This window comes from Synchiropus splendidus, chromosome 14 (assembly GCF_027744825.2).
Source record: "Synchiropus splendidus isolate RoL2022-P1 chromosome 14, RoL_Sspl_1.0, whole genome shotgun sequence".
NCBI classification, from domain to species: Eukaryota; Metazoa; Chordata; class Actinopteri; order Syngnathiformes; family Callionymidae; genus Synchiropus; species Synchiropus splendidus.
In genome coordinates this window covers 4,682,954-4,705,580 of record NC_071347.1, presented here as the reverse complement: position 1 = coordinate 4,705,580, position 22,627 = coordinate 4,682,954, and the positions used below count along the sequence as shown (strand labels likewise).

Here is a 22,627-nt window from a genome sequence, read left to right as displayed (position 1 = left end):
TCGCTTTCGAACCGCTCTTTCGTTGCTACAAAAAAAGTACATTTTTTCACTACTGCGGAAAGTTGTGGGAAGTTTTGCTCTGAAATAAAAACCGGAAGAAGATTCCGCCACCTACGAGAGCTGCCCAGGACGAGCGTCTTGTCCTCGCTCTCACCTCTGAGTGACACTCCGGTGCTGCCCGAAGACCGACGACATACTTTCGCACCCGGAGCAAGCGTGGTGAGCCCAGACCGGTCGACAAGGTTAGTACGTCCACAGCAGTGTTTCGACGCACTTACTAGCGTTTTTGTCGGACCAGACTTCGGGTGCAACGAGCTGGAGTGCCCGTCCTTGTTTGTATGAGCGAGTGAGCCATGTGACTCGTGGACTGGCAACAGGTCCTTCCGACATTCGTGGACTTCTCCACTGATTTAAGCCCCCACTAGACGCAGTTTAATGTCATGTTACAAAGGCTATTAGCAAGCATGAAGATGGAATTCCCTTCTCGTTCTGCATTTCAGTATTGGAATCGACACATGCATGTACAGTGCGAGGGCAGTACATACAATTGTCAACACAGGTAAACACTAATAACTAGTAAGTAGTTCCACCGCGGAGGCACCGTTTCCCGCTGCTTTTCTATAAAAAACATCACGGAAAAATAAGTTTTGTTTCTAAAGGAGTGACCGTGTTACACGGACACAAATACAAACGGTGTTTTTTTGTTTATTGTTTGAAAACAAACAAGCAAAAAAAAAAATCGAAAAAAAGTTCTCCATTCAGTTCTGAACGCAGTATTAAAGTCAATAAAGAGAAGTCTGTTTAATACTGAACCCTGCACTGCAGTGATCCATGGCTTCATGATTCAAGTCAGATGTGTTTCTTGCTTCAGGAGCAGTGATCACAACTGCTCTATATGAGCTGTTTCACCAGAATGTATGCTGCGTAAAGAGCAATCTTGGGGAGTTAATTCATCCATCGGAGCAGTTGGAAACTTTCAACAACCGCTTTTTCATTTTCATCTTCAACTTCTAACACCATCTCAGAGAGTTCAGGGGGCCACTTGCTTTTTCTCTCATAGCTGATGAATACCATATACCCTGTTTATGCTTTATCCAATGACTTGTCTAATAGCTTTGCATTGTATGTCATGGATATTTCTAGTTTCTTTTCTATGAGGAATTGTCTATGACCTAAAACCCTATCGCTGATAAGAAGAGTGGAACAGTCCATAGGAGGACTGTCTGCTCTAACATGTGTGCACTGGCGAGTGCCTCTGATGTAATAATCATCTGTCAGAAGTCTAGTGCCTTCCACGTGGTGACGCAACTGCACTCCACCACTCCACTGTGCCCTCCCTCCATTTTAACATACCAGGTGATTGCTCAGTAGTTACACATTCAGAAAAACACAGCAGTTGCGCATCCAGCTAGACCTGAAGAAGAATACACCTATGACCTGTACTTTGATCTGATGCAATTCCCTTATTTGGTATGAAACTGTACTTATTTATCGCACATAGGAAGCAGTTTTAGGTCTGAGATGATTTTCAAATAGTGTTTTTTAGAAGTATATATAGAAGCATATAACTTTAACATCTATTTTGGATGAACTAGCATGTGGTCAAGTTATGGTTTTGGTCCGGATCAAGATAGAAAGACAGCAATGTTTTGCAACTTCACCAGTCGTACATACTCAGGCATTTCCCTATTTGACAGTGCAAACAACAAACAGCTCTCTCCCAGCAGCAAACCAACCTCTGACCTCTTACACACGTGTCCTATTCTCGTCGTGTTTCATTCGACGTCAAACATGTGCAAAGTATTTGCAGTCTTGTGTGAAAGTGTTTGTGATGTCACCGGTTTGTGGCTTGCTCCCCCCCCCCCCATCTTCCTCAAGCAGGGCATCGAAGCTATGTTCCGACTCCTCAGCCGTCAAGGTCGCAGGTCAGCGAAGCGCTTCTCGCAGCAGCGCCGCTATGATCACCACAAGGCCGTCATGGCCATCCGGCGAGAAGACATCAACCCCTGGGAGAGGAGAGCGCCTCTCGCCCCTCGGCACGTCAGAGAGTTGACACACGCAGGCGTGAAGGTCCTGGTCCAGCCCTCCAACCGAAGAGCCATCCACGAAAAGGTGACTTATTTTTTTATGTGTCTCGGTACAGGTTTTGCTCATGAGCACATAAGGATAAAAGTGTTGGTTGAGGTGGGTCTCAGAGTTTTCACAGGTTTTGATTCTATTTCACCACATCCTTCTTATTCAAATTCAGACATTGAGTTGGTGCCACTGTGGACACCTGTGGGCTGTGCTTGTTCTGAGCATCCGTTGCTGATGACATCTGCCCCCCCATGTCTTTTTTAGTACTATGCCAAAGCTGGCGCCGTTATCCAGGAGGACATTTCTGAGGCCTCGCTGATTCTTGGGGTGAAGAGGATGCCTGAGGAAAAAGTCATTCCCAAAAAGACCTATGCCTTCTTCTCTCACACAATCAAAGCTCAGGAGGCTAACATGGGGCTGTTGGACGATCTGCTGAAGAAGGTATGTGACCATTGGTTACCTCCGAGATGCATGTCAAAAATCAAAGTGAAGCTCACCAGAGAGATGGAAAGAGAAGACGTGGGTTGGACAGGTCAGGATGTGTGTTGAATGTATACTGGTTAGGTCATTATTAAGACAAGAAGATGTACATTTGTTTAGCCTTCTGCAGCCTAGCACTCCACTGGGCAGTCTCCTCTCAGTACAGTTCACTCTCTCTGTTCTAATGCGGCCCAGTTTGGACCCAGACCAGAGCAGATGCGTCAGCACTGAAAAGAATGAGACTCCCAGGCACCCAAATGCTTTGTCATCACTATCTGAGTTACCAATGACCCTAAACTGGGAAACCAGGAGTCTCGTGCATTTGCCGTTCATTGGAGGCCACAGACAAGAAGCAGCTCTCTTATACGTTTAAATTTCACTCAGTAAAAATGTTAATATTGCAAAAAGTGATGCCGTTACTGTGTAAAACCTTGGTGATATCATGCATCTAGAAATAGTCATGTTTGGTATTTCGTCATGTCACTTGAATTGGGAATCCATTCATGACAACCATTGATACAGTATTTTTCCATGTACTCTCAAGCCTGGAAGTAATAGCAAGTAGTTCAGCGTGTTCAATCATGTTGGTGAGTTTGATGAGTTTAGGATCAGACCTCTGTCTCTGAACAGAAGACTCCTGTCGGCGTGGCAGACGACGGTCATCCATGTGGTGGGGGATTTGTTTAGTCTGTGACTGTGTCTTTTCAAGACTCTCTCTGACTGCTGCTGAGACATGTTATCCAATGACCTTGGTCAGAAACGTGTTACCGTAAAGCCCAGTGTCTAAGGACGGCATACATGGGAAATTATTTGTTGAAAATATGTACATGGATTTTATATTGTTTGATTTGATGATGTAATCCTCAACATTGGAGGATCTTTATATGTGGCGAATACCTTGGTGACAGAACCAATGTAAATCATGTCACCATGATATAAAGGTGCTTCAGTAAAAGATATTTTTTCAGTATCATTTTACATTTCATTTTGTTACTCATTGAATGAAAAAGAAAGCTAGAATTCAGATGGAAAAAGTATGTTTCATTCCCAGACTGCTCTGTTCCCATGTCAGACATTTCAAATAACATTCAGTCATTAAACTAGGTACAAAGTTAGAATCCTCAAGTCTAAACTTAAATGAGACATCATTCAGAATGAAGTGTCAGGTCAGTTGAACGTTAGTCACACTGGACAGCAGTTGTCGCTAAGGGACCTTCCTTAGCGACAACTGCTGTCCAGTGTGACTAACGTTCAACTTCCTTTTTGTTTGTGTTTATTTGTTTGCCTGAAATCCACAACCATGAGCAAAAATTACGACCAAGTTGTGTATTTTCAGGACGTCCGTTTGATTGACTACGAGAAGATGGTCGATGCTAATGGCTACAGGATTGTCGCATTTGGCCAGTGGGCAGGTGTCGCAGGTATGAGTCACAATACATACTGACTTGTGAAAACAAGTCCTCCTGATCAGGTAATACTGCTGCTGGTATCAGACTTTCAGACTGCTGATCTGATCCGTCTGTTGGAGCAACTACTGCATAACAATTAGTGGAGCTTTACTGTCAGTCTGTGGAAAAGGAACGTATCTGTGGTCATGGTATTCATTTACATTGAGATTTGAGAAACACAGGAAAAGCTGTTGTGGTCTGTCAGTGGTGTTAGTTCATTGACAGATAACTATATCTGTGTTGAATATATATATAGACTGTAGTAAATCCATCAAAATCCCCATTAAAAGGTGCAGTCACATCCAGGTCTCAGAACCCCAATATTTTTTGGATAAAGGATTATTGAAGAAGCTCATATTGGCAACCGCAGCGATGAGACATTTCTCCTGCTTGGTTGCCAGGTCCACACACGCCTCAGAAGCTTAGACACTCATTGCCTCAGCTTCCCTTGCAGGTTTTCTTTGAGACAAGGACACGCTGACACCAGAATATACTTCTTATGAAGCCACTCTGTTGCTGCCCTGGCGGCATGGTTTTGGCAATGCTAAAAATAGCTGAACATAATATGCTCACTGACGAGTGGCAGCATCTCCTCTTCTGCCACAGCATCGCTACATGATGCAGAATGGCCAACAGTGATCCATGGCTGATACCTCTGGCTTTGGTTCCAAAGGGCTCCTCATGGGACGGTTCAGACAGGTTATTTGTTTAACATTACACAATTTCAGAATGTCAAATACATTGACCTTGTACTGCCAAACACTGATCCAGGTAGTGCAACTTGCAAAGAGATTAGGGGATTAAGAAATGAGCAGCTCCGAAGTGTCATCCAAAAATGCTCCGGATAATCTCTAGTTCTTTCTTTCATTGTAGGAATGATAAACATTTTGCATGGTTTGGGGCTTCGCTTTCTGGCTCTGGGCCATCACACTCCTTTCATGGTAAGAAGTGTTTTGTTTGTGTGGTCGTTCTGCTCTCAAAATAATGATCATTGTCATGGTGTCTACAGCACATCGGCATGGCTCACAACTACAGGAACGTCAGTCAGGCCATCCAGGCAGTGAGGGATTGTGGATATGAGATCTCTATGGGCCTGATGCCCAAGTCCATAGGCCCTGTGACTTTCTGCTTCACTGGAACTGGAAATGTGTCCAAAGTATGTTTAACATAAACCTCATGAATTCCTATTTGGACTAGCATTCATTTTTATATTCTCCCAGGGAGCGCAGGACATCATCAACGAACTTCCTGTTGAGTATGTGGAGCCACACGAGTTGAAGGACGTATGTGAAACCGGTGGTAAGTAAGCGCATTACTTGTGAATAGTCACTTTTAAAGAGCGTAGGAGTTGGAATATCAGCAGTGATCACGTTAAAATTGTTTCCTTCTTTGAAGGAATAATGTATGTGCAGCACATTCATGCAATGAAGCAGTCAGTTATGAAAAGGTTTAGAATACAAAATGTTTGCCAGGATTCTGGACTTATTTAAAGTACACTCTTCATAAATGCTCTGACTTCTTTAAGTTAAAAAGGTTCACTTAGTCTGTTTCGGTGAGTCATGGTCAAGTACTTCCATGACTCTCAAGTCGTGTGAGGAGGTCAGCTGGGGGTGACTTGGACTCACCCAGGACAAAGTCTGCAGTCTGAAATTAGCATTTTAATGGCAGAAGTGATCTGATATATTCAAGTGATTCTGAATCCAATATCATTTAGAGAGAAAAATTAACCTGGGTCTGATCGTTCTGTGCAGTCAGGCAGCCCTTATTCTCACACTCAAACATGGATACTTGTTTATGCTCACTTTTATCGCTGGTTTCTGGGCAATCTGTTTGTTTTCCATAGATTTTTTTTTTGATGTCACAACAAACAAACTCTCACCACAGGGGAACTCCAGACACACTCACTCATCCAAGATTTCGCATGTTTTGGGGAAAACAATTGTGATAAACGTGAAAGTCTACAATGTTCTGCTTCCAAACCCTGGCCATGATGAAGTTGGTTCACGGTCGTTCATGATCTCTCCTTCCTTCTGTTTTCAGATATGACCAAAGTGTATGCTACTGTTCTGAGCCGACACCACCACCTGATGAGGAAGAACGATGGCATCTATGATCCCATGGAGTATGAAAACCACCCCGAGCGCTACACCTCTCACTTCAGAACCAGTGTAGGTTCCGGTATATTCGAAATGTTAATTCAGATTATCGAAATCTTGTGAGCTTAAATCTTGCCTACACATCCGCCGCCGTCTCACCGAAAGCTCCTTGTATTTTTGACATGATGAAACTGGAGCCTTTTTTCCCCCCAACACTGGGTTTACACAAGTTAAACTTGAATTTAATCATTTAGTTCGAAGGGTTAGACTTGACTGAAAACCTGCACACACAGCACCAAGGCTAAGTGTCCAGCTTGAATTTTGTACAAATGCGAAATTGACAGTAAAAGTAATTATTCAAATAATCTTTGAAGGTGTTTTTCTGCTTGTAATCAAATCATTTAATTTATTGTAGGCAGGTCCAGTTCTCAAACCTTGACCCGATTCCTCACACAGTCAAGTGCTCAAAAGTTTGACGGGTACATTTTGTTTGTAACAAAGAGCAAGAGTTCTAAAAAAATCTTCCATTTAGTCTCAACTGTTCACAGAACCTGCTTTCTGTCATTTCCCTCATCAATCTGTGTCCCTTTATATAAAATAACTTGACAGTATACATTGTCAAGTTACTTTGTTTTTTAAAATGCAGTTCCCCACTTGAAAGGGCACAGTTCCTTCTGCACAGGTTGGGACAGGTTTGACTTCCATTTGTTTTATTGAGTTTTCCTTATCCCCAAAGGAGGTGAAGAACTTTAACACACATAAAATCCGAAATAAGCATCAGCTGTAGGCTCAAATTCAATTAAATACTTTTTTTCCCTTTTAATTTACTATATTTTACAAGGTTGTTAATAGTAACACTCAATGTAGCAAAAAAAGTCATGACTTTTGTCAGACAAGATCAGCTCAACTTATTATTATTGACCGCTGTTGCTTATTTGTCATTGATTTTGATGTCATGTTGTGACTGAACAAAGCTGCATTTGTTCAGGAGTAAGAAATGAAAACTGAAATGAAGACTTGATTTTGTCCATCCATGAATGACTTTCTGGTCTTCAAAAAACATATCTCTAGCAAATTGAACTCCATTGACACTTTTTTTAAACATACTGAACCTTCCCACTTGCTCTGCTTTTATCATAGGTGGCACCCTACACAAGCTGCCTCATCAATGGCATCTATTGGGACCCCCAAACTCCCCGACTTCTCAGGAGGCTGGATGCCCAGAAGCTGATCCGACAGCCCAAAACCCTGTTGGCGGCTGATGAGGGATCCCCAGTGTTGCCTCACAAGTAAGACCAATTTTCTGCTGCAAAACCTTAAATTGATAAAATGTCTGCCACTGCTGTCCTCTTCCTGGAGTCGCCTAAAATTTGAAGGGAAATAAATGACAAAGCCTATTAGGCTTGAACTGCAACACGTGAGAGACAACAAAGTTTCCTGTACTAAATATAGCTTGTGCGTTGAAGCCTCTTCAACCTCCGTGGCTCAGTAGGAGGGAGGTTTCTTTACTGTTCAGTAGCAGGCTGGTGAAAGTTCGCATGCCAAAGGTTATCTGGGACTGTTTGCTTTGCTGTTGTTGACAAGGACCTATTGCCACTCTCTCCTCAGGTTGTTGGCCATTTGTGACATTTCTGCTGACACCGGCGGCTCCATCGAGTTCATGAACGAGTGCACGACCATTGATAAGCCGTTCTGCATGTACGACGCCGATCAGCACATCGACCATGACAGGTGGGCTGATCCGCTGCGTGGCTGCTGTACTGATAACAGAGAATGGTGATCACATAAAATGACATAACACAGAATGATGATAAAGAAATGATCGTTACTCATCCTCACATGACCAATTTAATTAGGGAAATTGAAGTTTAAAAATCTTCATGATGGAAGCACAGAAAAGTTTGCTCTCATCACTGGGGCATGTCCTTCCTGATGCTTAAGCACAAGTCGACAAACTGAACTTTGGGGGTTTAATATTTAATCACATTGAATGAATGAGATTGTTTTTTAATTCCCACATCTACAACCACGATTTTCTCTCTTTGCTCGACCAGTGTGGAGGGCAACGGTATCCTCATGTGCTCCATCGACAACCTTCCTGCCCAGCTTCCCATAGAAGCCACCGAGTACTTTGGAGACAGACTCTTTCCTTATGTGTGGGAGATGGTAAGATACGTGCGCTTCTGTTAACTAAGCAAACTGAAACTTGCTCTTCATTGCTCTGTCAGTTTTGCGATCCTTGTTCCTGAAATTTGTTTTTGGTACTCGTGATGAAGCTTTTTTCCCCTGAGGTTACATCTGGTTTGCTGTGGGAGACAGCGGGCTGATGCTTGGTTTATCAGGCAAATATGCACTGCGAGACAGAGCTTTACGTATTTGTCATGATTTCAATAACGTGGTTCCTGGTTTTTCTTTAAAAGCTGCCGTCTGATGCTACACGGCCACTGGATGAAGAGGAGTTCAGCCCACAAGTCAGAGACGTGAGTTTGGAGACAAGCTGACAGCTGAACAGCTGACAATTCTCATCCGGGCTGTTATTGACATCATTCATATTAGATGGCACATACAGGGTGCTGGTTACACACACATTTTCTGTCTCCTTCGTCCATGAAAACACATTGAAATCTATTTCTGTTGAGAACATTTAAAGCTTGCACTCAATTTTCTATGAAAATGTTTGACTCAACCCCCTCCACCCACCACATTGTTTAATTTAAGAATGAGGATAACCTAGTCACCTCAGCAGAATGTCCATCGCGCTGTCTTTATGTTCCACAGTTTCTATCAAATACATTAATAAATGGAAACAATATCAGCCTCCCAAGACCTTTGCCAATATTCTGCCAATGATTAATGATGTTAGAATTTTTTTTTCTTTATTTGTTGTAGGCTGTCATCACTTCAAACGGAGCCCTGACTCCAAAATTTGAATACATCGAGAAACTGAGAGAGAAAAGGTAGGAGTCATGTTACACCCTCTGCCCCACCCTCACTCGTGTTTTTGTCTAGTTTTGTTTTTAACATTATCCAAAGTTATACAAGAAACCCTCCACTTATATATGAATGCTCTCTTCATTTGGATTTCTAAAGATTAAGAGACAGGTAATGTTCGTCTTCTTTGTGATGGTTTTGAAATGAAGCTGACAGTCGTGGACTAACTGCCGCAATACTAAATAACACCTCTTTTCGTCTACCACATTTCATTTCATTGTATTGTGTGTTGAAATACTCACTGTATAAAGCGCACCACTCATTTGATTGATGACGTGAAGCTACTAAAGAGCACATTCCCAACTTCAGTGGGAAATGCCCTCAGAGATGAGTCTAGAAAAACTAATCCCATTCATTTTCACTGTTGTGGAATGGTTTGAGTCTATTGTCCACCACTGTTGGCACTGCTTTTAAAGGTCCTGCATTAGACCCAATTAATTAATGAATTGATAGCTTTTATTCTGCCAGTGGAGATCCAGCATATTCCTTCAACCTATTTGTTCTTCTGTTTGGTGGATTTAGTTTTTCTCCAGTAGCTTTGCTTCAGAATAAAAACTTAGATCTCTGTCAAAGTGATATCCAGTTACAAAATGGCTGCCTCACAATGGGTTTGCAACAAAGACTGCTAAACTGAGTGGCGAGCCATGCCCTCGACTAAGTTCTGGTTTCAAACCTGCTAGTTAATGCAAACAAAACGGACTGACACGTCATCTTGGCAAGACAAGCAATGTAGTGTCTTTATTGGTGTTTTATAATGCACTACTAAGCTTGAATGTCATGTAGGACTGCAGCTCCTTAAAAACCTTGATCCAATGAGCAGTCGATGTGGGGTCTTTAGGAAAGCCGCACATATGACAGAAGTTTGTCTTCAATCCTATGATCCTTGCTCCCCAGTTAAGGGAACCAGTGTTTGTGACGTCCGTTCGGATCATGAAAGGAATCTGCACATCGTTTTGTGTAGGCCCCATTGTTATTTTTTTAAGTATGTTTTCTCATAAATGGATGAACATTGTTCTTCCACACTTCAGTATAAATCAGGTGATATTTCATCTTGCTCACGTTGGAGATGACACTTAAAACATGGACCAACATAATAGCGCTCATTTTATTTTTGGAAAACAATGAGCTGTGACATACAGTTTCGGTGAGTAGTACTCAATCACACTGGAGGCCAAAATACTCCTCTGCAGGCCAAACTAACCCATGTTTATTAAACAGACCTCAAGTGTTTGATATGCTGTATGTACATCTCCTTGAACTCCTCTTCCACTATTTGGAAGATTCCACCCTACTTGTTCAACATCTACAAGTTCCAAGCAGAGCTTGAACAAAATCTAGTTTCTGGTGGTCTTTAAATGAGTAACAAATGTCAACATATGACCACCATAGCAGTGACCAATAGTATATGAGTAATTCCAGCTTTAAGAGCCTTTGTCCTGTCCACCTTTTTCTTCTGCACTTGTTTAAGATCACAGTCATAACAAATGCAAAACTGTAATGTGGGACCTTTAAAGCCAAACGTGACGACTGATGTTGTTGTAGTAGTTTAAAGTGTAGATGCATTTTGTCTCCATGTCTTCTAACCTGTCCGTCTTTGCACTCGTAGCTTGTCACAGCTAACCGTTGGTTGTCTCTGCACAGTGCTGCCCTCCGGTACTCGCTGTCCCAACCCTGCCCTGTACTAACACTTCTCACGGCTGGTGGCCAGCTAAGGCGTTGCTGCTAGGCAATCTGAAGCACAGGAATTTCATGGTTTTTGTGGGGTAGATCTTTTCTTCTCAAATATGATCAATCTCCATTCTGACCTGATCTGATTTTGGCATGCAAATGTGTTATATTTGTTGGCGAGTGGGCCAAACAATTCAAGTTGCAGCACACCACTTGGTGGTCACTTCAAACTGACGTCTCTAGCTTTGCTCGGATACATTAACATTCTGCATTTTGGCGCCTTCTCTAAGCATGAAGTAGCATGTGCTATGCATTAGGGAGAATATCGCAGGAGAAATGATTTTCTATCAGACTTTCATGACTGGTTGGAAATGATAGTTAAATCATGAATTTCAAAGTGAGTGATCTGTAGGTTGGTTTAGATTTTCAAAAATGTTCCCATTGATATTCAATTGGAAGAACACTGCCACTCTGCTCAAATAGGCAGAAAAACACTTTTAACTTGATGACACAACATACAATCAGTTCACTGTAACAAATCAACGTTCATGAACTGTGGAGACAAAGTGTGTATTTCCCTACGTTTTGAAAGTTTCTGATTCATCCCCTGCAGAGTGGCCTCTTCTTTGTGTCAGGAATGTGTGTCGTAGGAATGTACTACTGCCACCTACTGTCCGTTTAAGCATTTGATGCACTATTATTTAGCATGAATATATTGGTAAAATATGCATAGGGAAATGATTTGGATCATGATGGATGCATATGAGAGGCTTGGCGGAGGTACATGCTGCAACAGAGCCCAATTGAAGCACAATGTTATTTGTCCAACTGCTCTTTTGACAAATACATTACACATTCAAATGCCATTTGTGCTCTGGTCACCCTGAAAAACAAATTCTCTCGTGAAAAATATTGTTGAAGTTCCATAGAATGTTCATAAAAAACTCTTGATGTGTTTGTCCTGTTAAAATTGAAAATCCATTGCCTAGATGAGAGCCCGAGTTTATGACAGTGAGCTGTCTTTTATTGTGTTGAGTGAGATTGTCTGTGCGCATCAGACTCGACTATATGTTTGCATGTTTCTCATGAGCCCACAATCTGTGAAATCCTTGTCAAAAATCCGCTGAAGATTTAATCCGCCCGAGATTAATTTCTCCCTGATTGATTTCACTTCCTTGTCCACATCTTCAAGTGTGTCCATATTAATGAGCTTGGCCGTCGAATCTCCTCTGACTTAATGATACTGTTGGCTCACTGTTTTTAAACAGCTTTGTGTAAGATACTTTACTTGAGAACTGTTTTTCGGTCATAAGTAGGCCACCTCTAAGACGAGCAGTTTTCTTGCTAATTGATCTTAAGTATGTTTTTTTTCTCCTTTCCCCAGACAAGCCAGCAAATCTTAATCCCTGAGATTGAGTTTGCCACCTTAAGATATGTAAACTGGGGGAGAAATCCTCCTCAGGGAAGGACTCTAGTCTTTTCTTTTTAATTAAGAGGATGAGGCCCTGCAGTGGCGTGGACGGTGGCGTGGACGGTGGGTCCGACCTGCAGCCACTCCTGCTGCCACTTGTGCAGCGTCGCATCCAATTAGTCGCAACCTACTGACTCTTGGGGGATTTGAGGCGGGTGGTTGTCGGTGGCGGGATATTAATGTCACAGGTCACTTGATGCCTTTATGCCGCTGTTATTGTTACAAGATAATCCGGCATGCAAAACAAGACCATTTTAACAGTGTTGGCGTTTGGTTTAATTAAAAGGCTTTGAAAAATAGTGTCAGGATTTCACGCTCGTCGTGGTGCGAAGCTAACATCACCATATCACCCTGTCAGATGATCATTATGAACTAATACTTTAAGTTATAGCCGCTGCTGACATGATGATGCCTTTGGATGAGTTCAGGAGGAATTGTGGAACAGTGTCAAGAATAATGCTGGCGGACCCTTTTGTTTTGCCATCACCCTCTTCAGTGGTGTTGTGCTTAGCTTTAAAGGTTTTTCTAGCACTTTATTTTACGATACTTATTCATTTTATTAGATTGATGATATGTCCTAGAAAAATAATGTTCATCACGTTCTGTTAACACAGTGGATGTTTCAAAAATATCCATTATTATCATATTAATAGTTTTCATTGTGCTGGTTTAAGTTGTGTTTAGTTCTGTTTATGATGCTCCAAACACTTTTGATTGCGTCTTCGAATCTCTTTATTTACCGTTAAATCAATCTACTTGACATTTGTCATGATGAATGCAATTTATCTTTAGTTGTTGTTTTAATTAAAATTGTGTACTTGTGAGTTTTTGTAGGGACGACTTATTTATAAAGAGATTTATTAAGCCTGTTGTTTTGTTTGATACTTAAATGCCGTTTCATCAGCAGTGTAATGCTTTAAGGAAAAAAGTTTCTCATAAGTAATACAATAGCTCCCTCCGCGACTCAGATCTAGGACAAAGGGTCCTCAACTGTGCCAGCAGGGGCTTCACCCCCGCTTCAGCTTTCGCCCGGTCACTTTGCCGATGCTTCATTATTGACTAGTTTATTTGGGGGGCAGCTCGTGGCTTCCCGTTCCTGTTAAGTAGCTGGGTGGCCTCTTGATAATGCTCAATGACACAAGTGTTGCTGTACGCAGTTGGTCAGCCTTTGTTGCAGTCCTGCTGAAGTGTCACTTCTCCTTGACTTGACGGCCTTGAAAGTGTTGTGCTTTTTTTAAACACTGTAGAATGTGTTCGAAGACTTGCTGATTTGGTTGGCAGTCGTCCATCAGCTGCACTTGTACTTTTTCAGTCGATGCTTTGTGTCAAACTTCTCATTTGGATGGTGGGATATTTTAGGAAACTCAAAACTAACTTAACTGCTGAATTTGCTGGAAGATATGTTGTATATATATAGTAAAAATATATTAGAGATGCCAACATTAGGTCAGTAGTAATGGAAAAGATGGTAAACAGTCAGTGGAACGCTGTTGGTGCTGGGAAGTGTAACTGTCCTTGCTACTATCAACCCTGTGTCAGAGGAAATCTACTTTTCTGTTTTGCATCATATACATATAGTATAGATTGCTGTCGCCTCTCTTGTGTTGCACTCCCCTCAGAGATTCATTGAAAACTCTGAAATAAACTATCACTTTCTTAATGCTGTTTTTGTTAGCGGACCTCACAGGATATTCCCCCTGGCTGTTCATCAGTGTAGCGACTTCTTTACTTTCTTCTGATGAAATTCTGCAGCGAAGTCTCCCGGTTTGCTTCCTATCACATTTTGATGGGTTCATTTTTCTCTGTGCAACAATGAAAGGTATAAATTGAATTTATATCTGAGCAAAATGTGTGCATATAGAGTGCAGAAGTGACTAGATACAACAGCCTTCTCAAAATAAATGGTTGTTTTTGAGTCGGAGATATTGACTGGTGATAAACGGCATCATCTCAAAACTTTGTGTGACTCATCAACACTTAGTCCATCTCTATTTGTCAGCTGTAGAAACACGGTGAGCTCCAACCTTCTAAATTTAGCTGACATCGCTGTCTTTCAAACCCAGATTATTGAACATGCTTCGGGGTGCACGTCTAGTTTCTTAGCTGACGACAATGTAGTAGATATAAACTGTGATTCATGGTGTTTGTGTGAAACATGATTTAAAAACAAAATGAAAACAAAATGTCACTTTGTAAGGAAATAGAACTGAGGGAAATTATGAGCTTCCTGGAGCTTCGTTGCAGTTCCATTATTCAGTTGTCTGGTTGTTGTTGATCCCATCAAGGCCAGCACTTGTTCTTTTCTGCATGGTCCTCTGAGAATTCCTCTCATACTTCCTGCTGATTCCCCATCCTGATCAACAGTGCCATCCCCTACTCCACCTCTGTCATTTGAAAACATTCTTCTTTAACGTTGCAAATGAGGGCTTCATTTTTCCAGAGAGAAAGCTCAGATCATGAAGAAGAGTGGAATGAAGCGAGTGCTGCTCCTCGGTTCAGGATATGTCTCCGCTCCTGTGGTGGAGTATCTCACGCGTGATGAGCGGACTCAGGTCACTGTGGGTGAGTCGATCCTTCAGCACTCCTATCTGTCTTGTTTTGGCTGGTAAAGTTTTTTTTTTCAAAAGCTTAACTCGTATCACCACTGCAGCTGTAAAGCAGATGTAAATTTTTGTCATTGTATTGTATGCAAGTTATTTACATCAAGTCAGAAATAGCAGTAATGGTCAATTCATGGTATTTAACCTGTGTCTCTTTAGTTTGTCAAAGCTATCATATACCTTCCTGTCGGTTTATCACTTGTTTCTCTCTACATTCCCCTGCAGCATCAGCTTTGCTAAAGCAGGCAGAAGATCTGGCTTCTAAATATCCCAACACCATCCCCATCATGCTGGATGCCAGCAGTCAGAAGAGTCACCTTGATTCGCTGGTCAAAGACCACGACCTGGTCATCAGGTAACCGACTGTATTTGGTTAAAATGTACGTCTATGTCCGGAGTCTTGGTCAGTGAAAGTGGTCCTTGAAATTGAGTTTAGTGAAGCCATCCAAAGGTTCTTTATCATGGAAGTTCTGGCTGTTTTTCTGTCTTGTCGAGTCATCATTAATTTCAGTATGTAAGAGTATAGCACAGGTCTGTAGGTCGCAAATCCCTCATATAGAAGCAGATTATTGTCTGTTCTTGTTGTGCATCCCTGAAGACAACTAGTCAGCTTTGAACTCGCAACCAACATTCACAAGCCTCATATTGCCTACAACAGATTTTTTTAACGTTGTAATGCTTAAAATTGAAGTTTGGTTTGAATAAATTTAGCAATATTCATGTGAGATGCAGACAGGCAGCTTCAAACGCTGTCGACAAATAAAGGGCTGAATTAAAATGCTGAAGCTGACTTTCCTGACATGTCTCTGTCAGCATGCTGCCGTACACGCTTCACCCTCTCATCGCTAAGCACTGCATCAGCCGAAAGGTGAACATGGTGACAGCTAGCTACTTGAGTCCTGCAATGAAGGAACTGCAAAGCAGGTAATGAAGGCAGAATGGTAAAACCAAAAAGACCCTTTTATACTGTCAATGAAAAAAAGGCTCTGGTTAAAAGTCTTGGTCATGAATGTGTCACATTCTGTGTTTGTGCTCATCAGTGCCTTGGAGGCTGGAATCACTCTTGTCAATGAGATGGGATTGGACCCAGGCATCGACCACATGTTGGCCATGGAGTGTATCAACCAAGCCAAAGCTGACGGCTGCACGGTAAATACCAGCTCTGTGGCTCATGGCTAAACAAACGCACGCCTGTGTACCCGCGGTGTGGCTCTGATGACCAGACAAATGCAACTCATCTGTGGCGTCCTCCTGCTGTTTATTCTGCCACAGTTAAAAAAAATGTCTCAGCCTTTTTAGTGAAAATAAGATTGTTTGAATGCTGTGTTCCTGCGGACAGATTGAATCATACCGCTCATTCTGTGGCGGACTTCCTGCTCCAGAGTGTTCCGACAATCCTCTCCGCTACAAGTTCAGCTGGAGTCCATATGGAGTTCTCTTGAACACCATCAGTCCTGCCATCTTCCTCCAAGACAATCAGGTTTGGAGAGCTTCACAATAAAAGTTGTTGCTTTTGATGATGATGATGTAGGAATCAGTGTGATATGGTTTCTTACCGTCCAGGTGGTGAGCATTCCAGCTGGCGGCTCTCTGATGGACTCCACCACAGAGATGGATTTCCTCCCCGGTTTCAACCTGGAAGGGTTTCCAAACAGAGACAGCACCAAGTATGCAGACTCGTACGGCATCCAAACGGCGCACACGCTGGTCCGAGGAACGCTGCGCTTCAGAGTGAGTCATTTCTCCTGCTTATGAATGCTCCACGTTTGCGCAAGCAGAAGGAAGGAATGCTTTACGACCATGAGGAAAACTTGGGTGATTCCAGAAAATCACTAGTCACAGTGTTCTTCATTGGCATCCTGTTTAAAGTTACATTACGGATGGGAAAAGATGTAATTGGACTTAATCCAAAAATTGCCCAAAAATACTAAAATTCCAGAATGTATTATTAACCTATTAATTCATTTGTTTTATTTATGTCTTTGAATAACTTTTAGTTGTCATTTAATAAGCTAATTTTGATAATTGGGTTTAAATATTACAGGCCAGTAAAACGCAACCAACAATCCATCACAAAAATGTGGATTTACCCACCGAGGTTTTCTCATTCATTCCCAGTCGAGCGGCCTCTTCTTCATGTCTGTATCGTGTGTAGTAGGAGGAGTACCGTTGCACTACCGCCATCATGACACTGGGAATTTAGCTCGCCGTATATTGAAATTTAAACACTTAAAGGGCAGTGACATTAAGTAAAACAACCCCAGGATGTGGATGCAAATAAGTTCCTTGGCAGAGGTTAGTGCTCTTAGAGTGCTTTACTGTTTTTGTACATCTTGATCTTTCGGTCTGATAATGAAAAAAAGATGGCTGTCATGTGTATAGAAGAATGAAACCTACATCAGTTCAAGTCAAAGCACCAGATTGGTTTTTTTTTTTCAGTAAATGGAGCAGTGTATTTGCTCATAATGCAGGTTTTGACGGACCTTCCTTCTTTGGCTTCGTATCCTTGTGCTCTTTGTATGAAAATGCTTTTGCTGAAATAATGCATGAATAGAAAAACCCTCCTGTCTCGTCTATTGTGATTTATTCTGTTGCCCTGCCATTGTGTAATTTACCATGTCTTGATCCGCTCATCCCCTAACTATAGATTCATATGCTCCTAATTTCAGCAACTGTATTTTCCACTCTCACAGCAATTCATCGCCTCCCCATCGTCATAGTGCTGCGCTGAAGTTCCCAAGGTCTTTTCCGTATTAGAAAAATAATATTAGACGAGTTGTACTTTCCTGACTCAAGATTTAAACTTTTCCAGGTGGAGCTTGACTCATCTGATCACATCTCTGCACTGCACTGATCGCCTCTTTCTTTCCTAGGGTTTCTCCAAGGCCATGAGTGGTTTCGTGAAGTTGGGTCTGATCAACAGCGAGCCTTATCCCGCCCTGCAGTCTTCTCCAGTCTCGTGGGTAGGATAGATGCACGGATGATGCCGACCTACACTGGGAAAGACTAATGAACAAATGGAACACGCTTTACCTTCTGTGTATTGTCGCTCTGCATTTCTCTGCTTTGCTCTGGAATAAGTCGGAGCGCGTTCGGTGTGTTTGGTGGAGGGCTGTGTCTAAACAAGAGTTCAAACACATTGGTACAATACTTTAGTCTGCAGCATGTTGTGTTGTCATAAATCGTGATCTGCCACAAGTGAGTTGTTTCAGTCACACCTTTTGAAGTCGGACGACTCAGGCATCCAGATTAGCTGTGGTTTTTAATGTAAAAGCATTACCACCTTGGTCAGATCTTGCTATTCCATAGGTTCTTGGACATGGTGAGCCCTCGTTTGAACCACTATCACATCCAACACGATATGTAATTTTACCAGGCTGGTTAGGTCTTTGTTTCTGAGTGACTGAGAGCTCATTTACTATAGTTATAGTTTACTGGTGGGTGTACAGATGTGGCATATTTAATGTGTATAAACTAGCATACCTTGTGTTCCATTTTGGCATCTCCACAGAAAGAGCTCCTCTGTCGGCAAGTGGGACTGTCGTCCTCGCTCTCGCAAGATGCGTTTGAAGCTGCCATCTATGAGCACATTGGAAAGGACGACCATCGGATGGACACCCTGAGATGGTGAGGAAATGGAGTTTACCGTCGCTAAATGTTCCAAACAAAGTCTCCCGGTTGTTTCTGTGCCCATAGAAATGACTGTGTGGGCGTCAGAACTGAATCATGAAGTGGTGTTGAGTGGTCTCGCTGCTGTGATCAAGGCTGTGGCTTCAGTGGCTCTGTCCTTTTCATTGAACTTGTGTGCACCTCTTGGGTAGTGTTGTCTCTTTAGACACAAGCTTGTTGGACTATGAGCTGCTTTCTACATTGGACACCGTTTTCTCCGTTCATCAGATCCCTTTGAGAGATGTGGGTTAATAACACTACAACTTTTGTCACAGTGAAGTATTATGGATACTTTTAACATCCAAGTTTTGAACTAAAGAGGCCCAACCTTCTTCGGTTCCAGATAAACAGAATCACTACAGCCTGTCATAGATTTGCCTCAGGTGCCGTTACAGACCCATGATGGCAGCCTGAGTCATATTTCACAACCATGGCCTGAGTTGTGATGCGTTAATCCCTCATACCTTTGCAGTCTTTTCCCGTCTTTTCAAGGTGATTTTGGTTTTTGCAATTATCATTGTTCAGATGATAAGCTGTGTGAAATTCCTGAACCTTTAAAAAATGTTGACCGTTGTGTACTCTTTTTCTCTTGGCAAGTGCAATCTTTAGTTGCGTCTTTTGTTGTGTCTGCAGTGCTGAATTGAATCCAAAAAGCGAATGCTAGTTTTAGACCTCACTGTTATCCGGATGCATGCTAATACTCTGGGCTCCTGCGTCTGCTCATCCGTCCTGTAGACCAGTGTTTCTAAACCACAGGGCCGGGGCCCATGTTTGGGACGCTACAAGTTTTCTTGTTTTACACCTTTGGGCCGTGAGGGCCGCAAGACACTCACTTTTAATACATTAGCCACGTATTGTGGCTGTTCATGTAAACCAATGAATCAGTTCTATTACTTGAATGAGTCCCGAATGTATTTGTTCAGGGAAAGGTGGGCCCCGAGTTCAAGAAGGTTAAGAACCCCTGCCTGTAGACAGCTTCTGATTCAGTAGTGAGGCTCATTTCCAAAGGGAAGACCTCCTTGTGCCGGACCCCACATGGTTAAGCCTCAATTTGAGGATTAAACTTCAAAATAAAAGGGTCATTAAAATTAGGTTTAAGTTCGGTTCAGAGTCCTAGTTAAGGTGAGCCATGTGTTTTGGAGGGTTAGGTTTAGGGTGAGAGGCTGGGGGAAGCTTGATAGCAATGAGTGCAGCCCATATACTGTAGAGTGTGGCAGATGTCCTGTGCCTATCTACAGATAAAATAGTACTGTTAACTCTGCTTGGGCATCTTCTATGAGCTGAGTGATTCCTAAATAACACGATGACCCTCATGGTTTGCCTCACCCTCCTACCTGTTAGTTCTGAGTGTTTCGTTTGAATTTTCCTGTCAACCACTTGCACTTTGACATGTGCAGCATGAAGAATCGGGTAAAAAGGTTTTTCGTGGAATAGTAGGTCCGAGCTGTTTGGTGGGATTCAGTCGACTTCACTGCCAACTGGGATTCACTAACTTTTGCTTTTCTGTCAAAGCTTCCTGTTGAGCGAAGGCTCTGTGCGCTGATGGTAAAAACCCAGTGCCTTGACTTGAATAGATGTTTTCAGTTGCTGCATTATGAACTGATCAGTGGGATGGTGACATCTGCTGCTCTCCAGTTTAAGCTCCTTTCCGCCTGAAGAAGGAGGCTAAGGCCATGTTGTTTTGAGTCGTGCCCTGACAAGGACTCCTGAAGTGGTGTAGGGAGCACACGCTGCAGCGAACTTTCCAAAGTGGCTTTTTAAACCAAGGCTTCGCAGTCATTGTGAAATTCCCACTGGCTTTTAGGGGAAGTGCGCAGGTAGACTTTCAATAGTAAATGCCTTTAATGAGCAAGGAATAATGAAAAGGTTCCTTAAATTGGATAGTTGCTGATCTTTTATTTGATTTGCTGGTAAGTTAGCGGTATAGAAAGCAGCTGCTTCTCTTTAAATCCAGCCAAGGATCTGTGCTCCAAGCGCAGAATTGAAACTAATTGAAGGTAACTTCAGTGTGGCTTGAACTCATATTGCTGTGTTCACAGGTTTAACATGCTGAGTGAGGAGGCTGTTCCTCATGCTGACAGCATTCTAGCTGCTCTGACCAAACATCTAGAGGCCAAACTCTCCTTCAGTAAGTAGCATCTTGTACACCAAACTATCAAACGTGCAACAACTTGTCACTCGCCTTTTCAGATAAAGGCGAGCGGGACATGATCATTCTGAGGAATGATGTGGGGATCCGACACCCGACTGGTGAACTGGAGACCAAACACATCAGCCTGGTGGTGTACGGGGATCATGACGGCTTCTCTGCCATGGCCAAGACTGTGGGGTACCCGGCAGCCATTGCTGCACGCATGCTCCTCGATGGTCAGTCGTGTTGCTGTCCTTTCTCTCGTCACTTTCCTTCAATACGCCTTAAGGCTTGATTTGATCAGAAATAATATACCGACTAAGAACTTCATTTTATACTCTACGATGTGTGTACATAATCTTTTGTTTGTCCGCTGCTGTTGAGTCTAAATATCTGTAATATATTTGTATTTTCCTCAGGGGAAATCACCACTAAAGGTCTGGTGGTTCCGATGACAAAGGAGATCTATGGTCCGGCTCTGGCCCGCTTGAAGGACGAAGGCCTGAACTTCCTGTTTAAGAGCACCCTCCATGAGTAAGACCCCAGAGAACGCGTCCACATGGCACACTTTTTTAAACCCCATTTCTGCTCTCATCCGTCAATGACTTGATGACTCCAGAGTCGGTGATGGATGTTTTAACTTTTTGGTTTTTTCTTCTTTTTGCTGTGACTGGACAACATTGGAATGCCTTGAGTAGCTCTGTTCAGCATTAAATATTTAAAAAAGCTCATTAATTGTAAACATAAATAACAATGGTTTCTCTTGTTTAAATGGAAAGATGAACAAATGACCCTCTAAATTGTCCTTTCATTGAGCTTGAAAGTGAAAATCCTGCTGCCAGTCTGTGTGTCAAAGGTGAAAATCGTGTTATGCTGTAGACCAGAGTGTTCTGTAAAATTTGTGGGGCATTTTTTTTAAGTTGTGCAATATTTATACGTGTTTTAAGGGGTGAACCTGGTCGTGCTCATGTTTGTATTTAAATAGAGAACACAAACGCGGACTTAAACGTTGGTATTTACAGTTATTTCTCAAGCTGTATAATGAAAATAGAAAGGTGGTTTCACATTTTTGTTTGACTGTCACTCAAATTTCACTTAAGTTCAGAGGCACGTTCAGCAAAGTTTGTTGCGCTTTAACAGTACTGTACAAAAAATACCTGTTTGCTTTCTGAAAACGTGAAAGTGATGTAAATAAAATGACCGAACAACCTTTTGTACGTCTGTATGAATTACAGTTGTTACTTTACTACTGTGTGCCTTGACATCATTAAGCTACGTTGTTGTTGTTTTTTAACCATATTATGTTTTGTCACCTAAGTCGCATCAACGTTTATTTATTCCTGTGACTCAACTGTATGTTGTGTTTTGAACTGGGCTCTTAATCTCGCTCGAAGCAGTCATGTGACCAGCATTGCACTGGAAACACAGGTGTTTCATGTTATAGGAATTATTGTCGATCTCTTTGGAGCGGCTTCAAACCCAAACAAACCTTATGGAGAACTGAACAATTCTGGCTGCGAAGTACACTATATAAACTCTCAGATCTGCGTTTATCTCCAATATGTTCAAGTTCTTTATACTGTTAACTCGCCTTCATTTTTGACTGAACTCTTCCACAGTAAAAGAACCTCTTTTGGAAATTCAGAAGAGGACGTGATTTTAACAGTTCAATGGTGAGAAAACATTATACTTACCCTGGAAATATTTGTCTATCTTTGTGGCATTGGCTTGTTTATTGAATTGTTGTGAATTGTAATCTTTTTCATATGCCAGTATTTGACATATTTGACAGGTGGGGTAAATAAATATACCTGTATAGTTTTGCTGTGCATTTCCCCCCCAATTTTTACAATGTGTAGACAATGACAATTGACATACTTCATACTCCAGTTGCACTACTTTATATAAGCAAAGTCAAATGAAGACATGCAAATGACAGCCATGTACCGTACAGATAACACGTCTCCCGTGCCCAGGTCAGCAAAAAGACACTCCGA

At 42.2% G+C, this 22,627-nt stretch overlaps 1 protein-coding gene across 1 annotated transcript; it reads left to right on the top strand.

The window, feature by feature from the left end:
- The first annotated feature begins 110 nt into the window (after positions 1–110).
- aass (aminoadipate-semialdehyde synthase) lies at positions 111–21,839 on the top strand. The gene is made up of 24 exons (XM_053885926.1): positions 111–242; positions 1,882–2,112; positions 2,341–2,517; positions 3,893–3,977; positions 4,878–4,945; positions 5,014–5,160; positions 5,225–5,303; positions 6,045–6,172; positions 7,241–7,389; positions 7,709–7,831; positions 8,155–8,266; positions 8,521–8,580; positions 8,990–9,057; positions 14,671–14,792; positions 15,056–15,185; positions 15,644–15,754; positions 15,871–15,979; positions 16,170–16,310; positions 16,394–16,561; positions 17,704–17,793; positions 18,342–18,457; positions 20,539–20,627; positions 20,690–20,866; positions 21,050–21,839. Exons 2-24 carry the CDS (start codon positions 1,894–1,896, stop codon positions 21,166–21,168), a joined length of 2,787 nt encoding a protein of 928 aa, XP_053741901.1. The 5' UTR covers positions 111–242; positions 1,882–1,893; the 3' UTR covers positions 21,169–21,839.
- Positions 21,840–22,627: the final 788 nt, after the last annotated feature.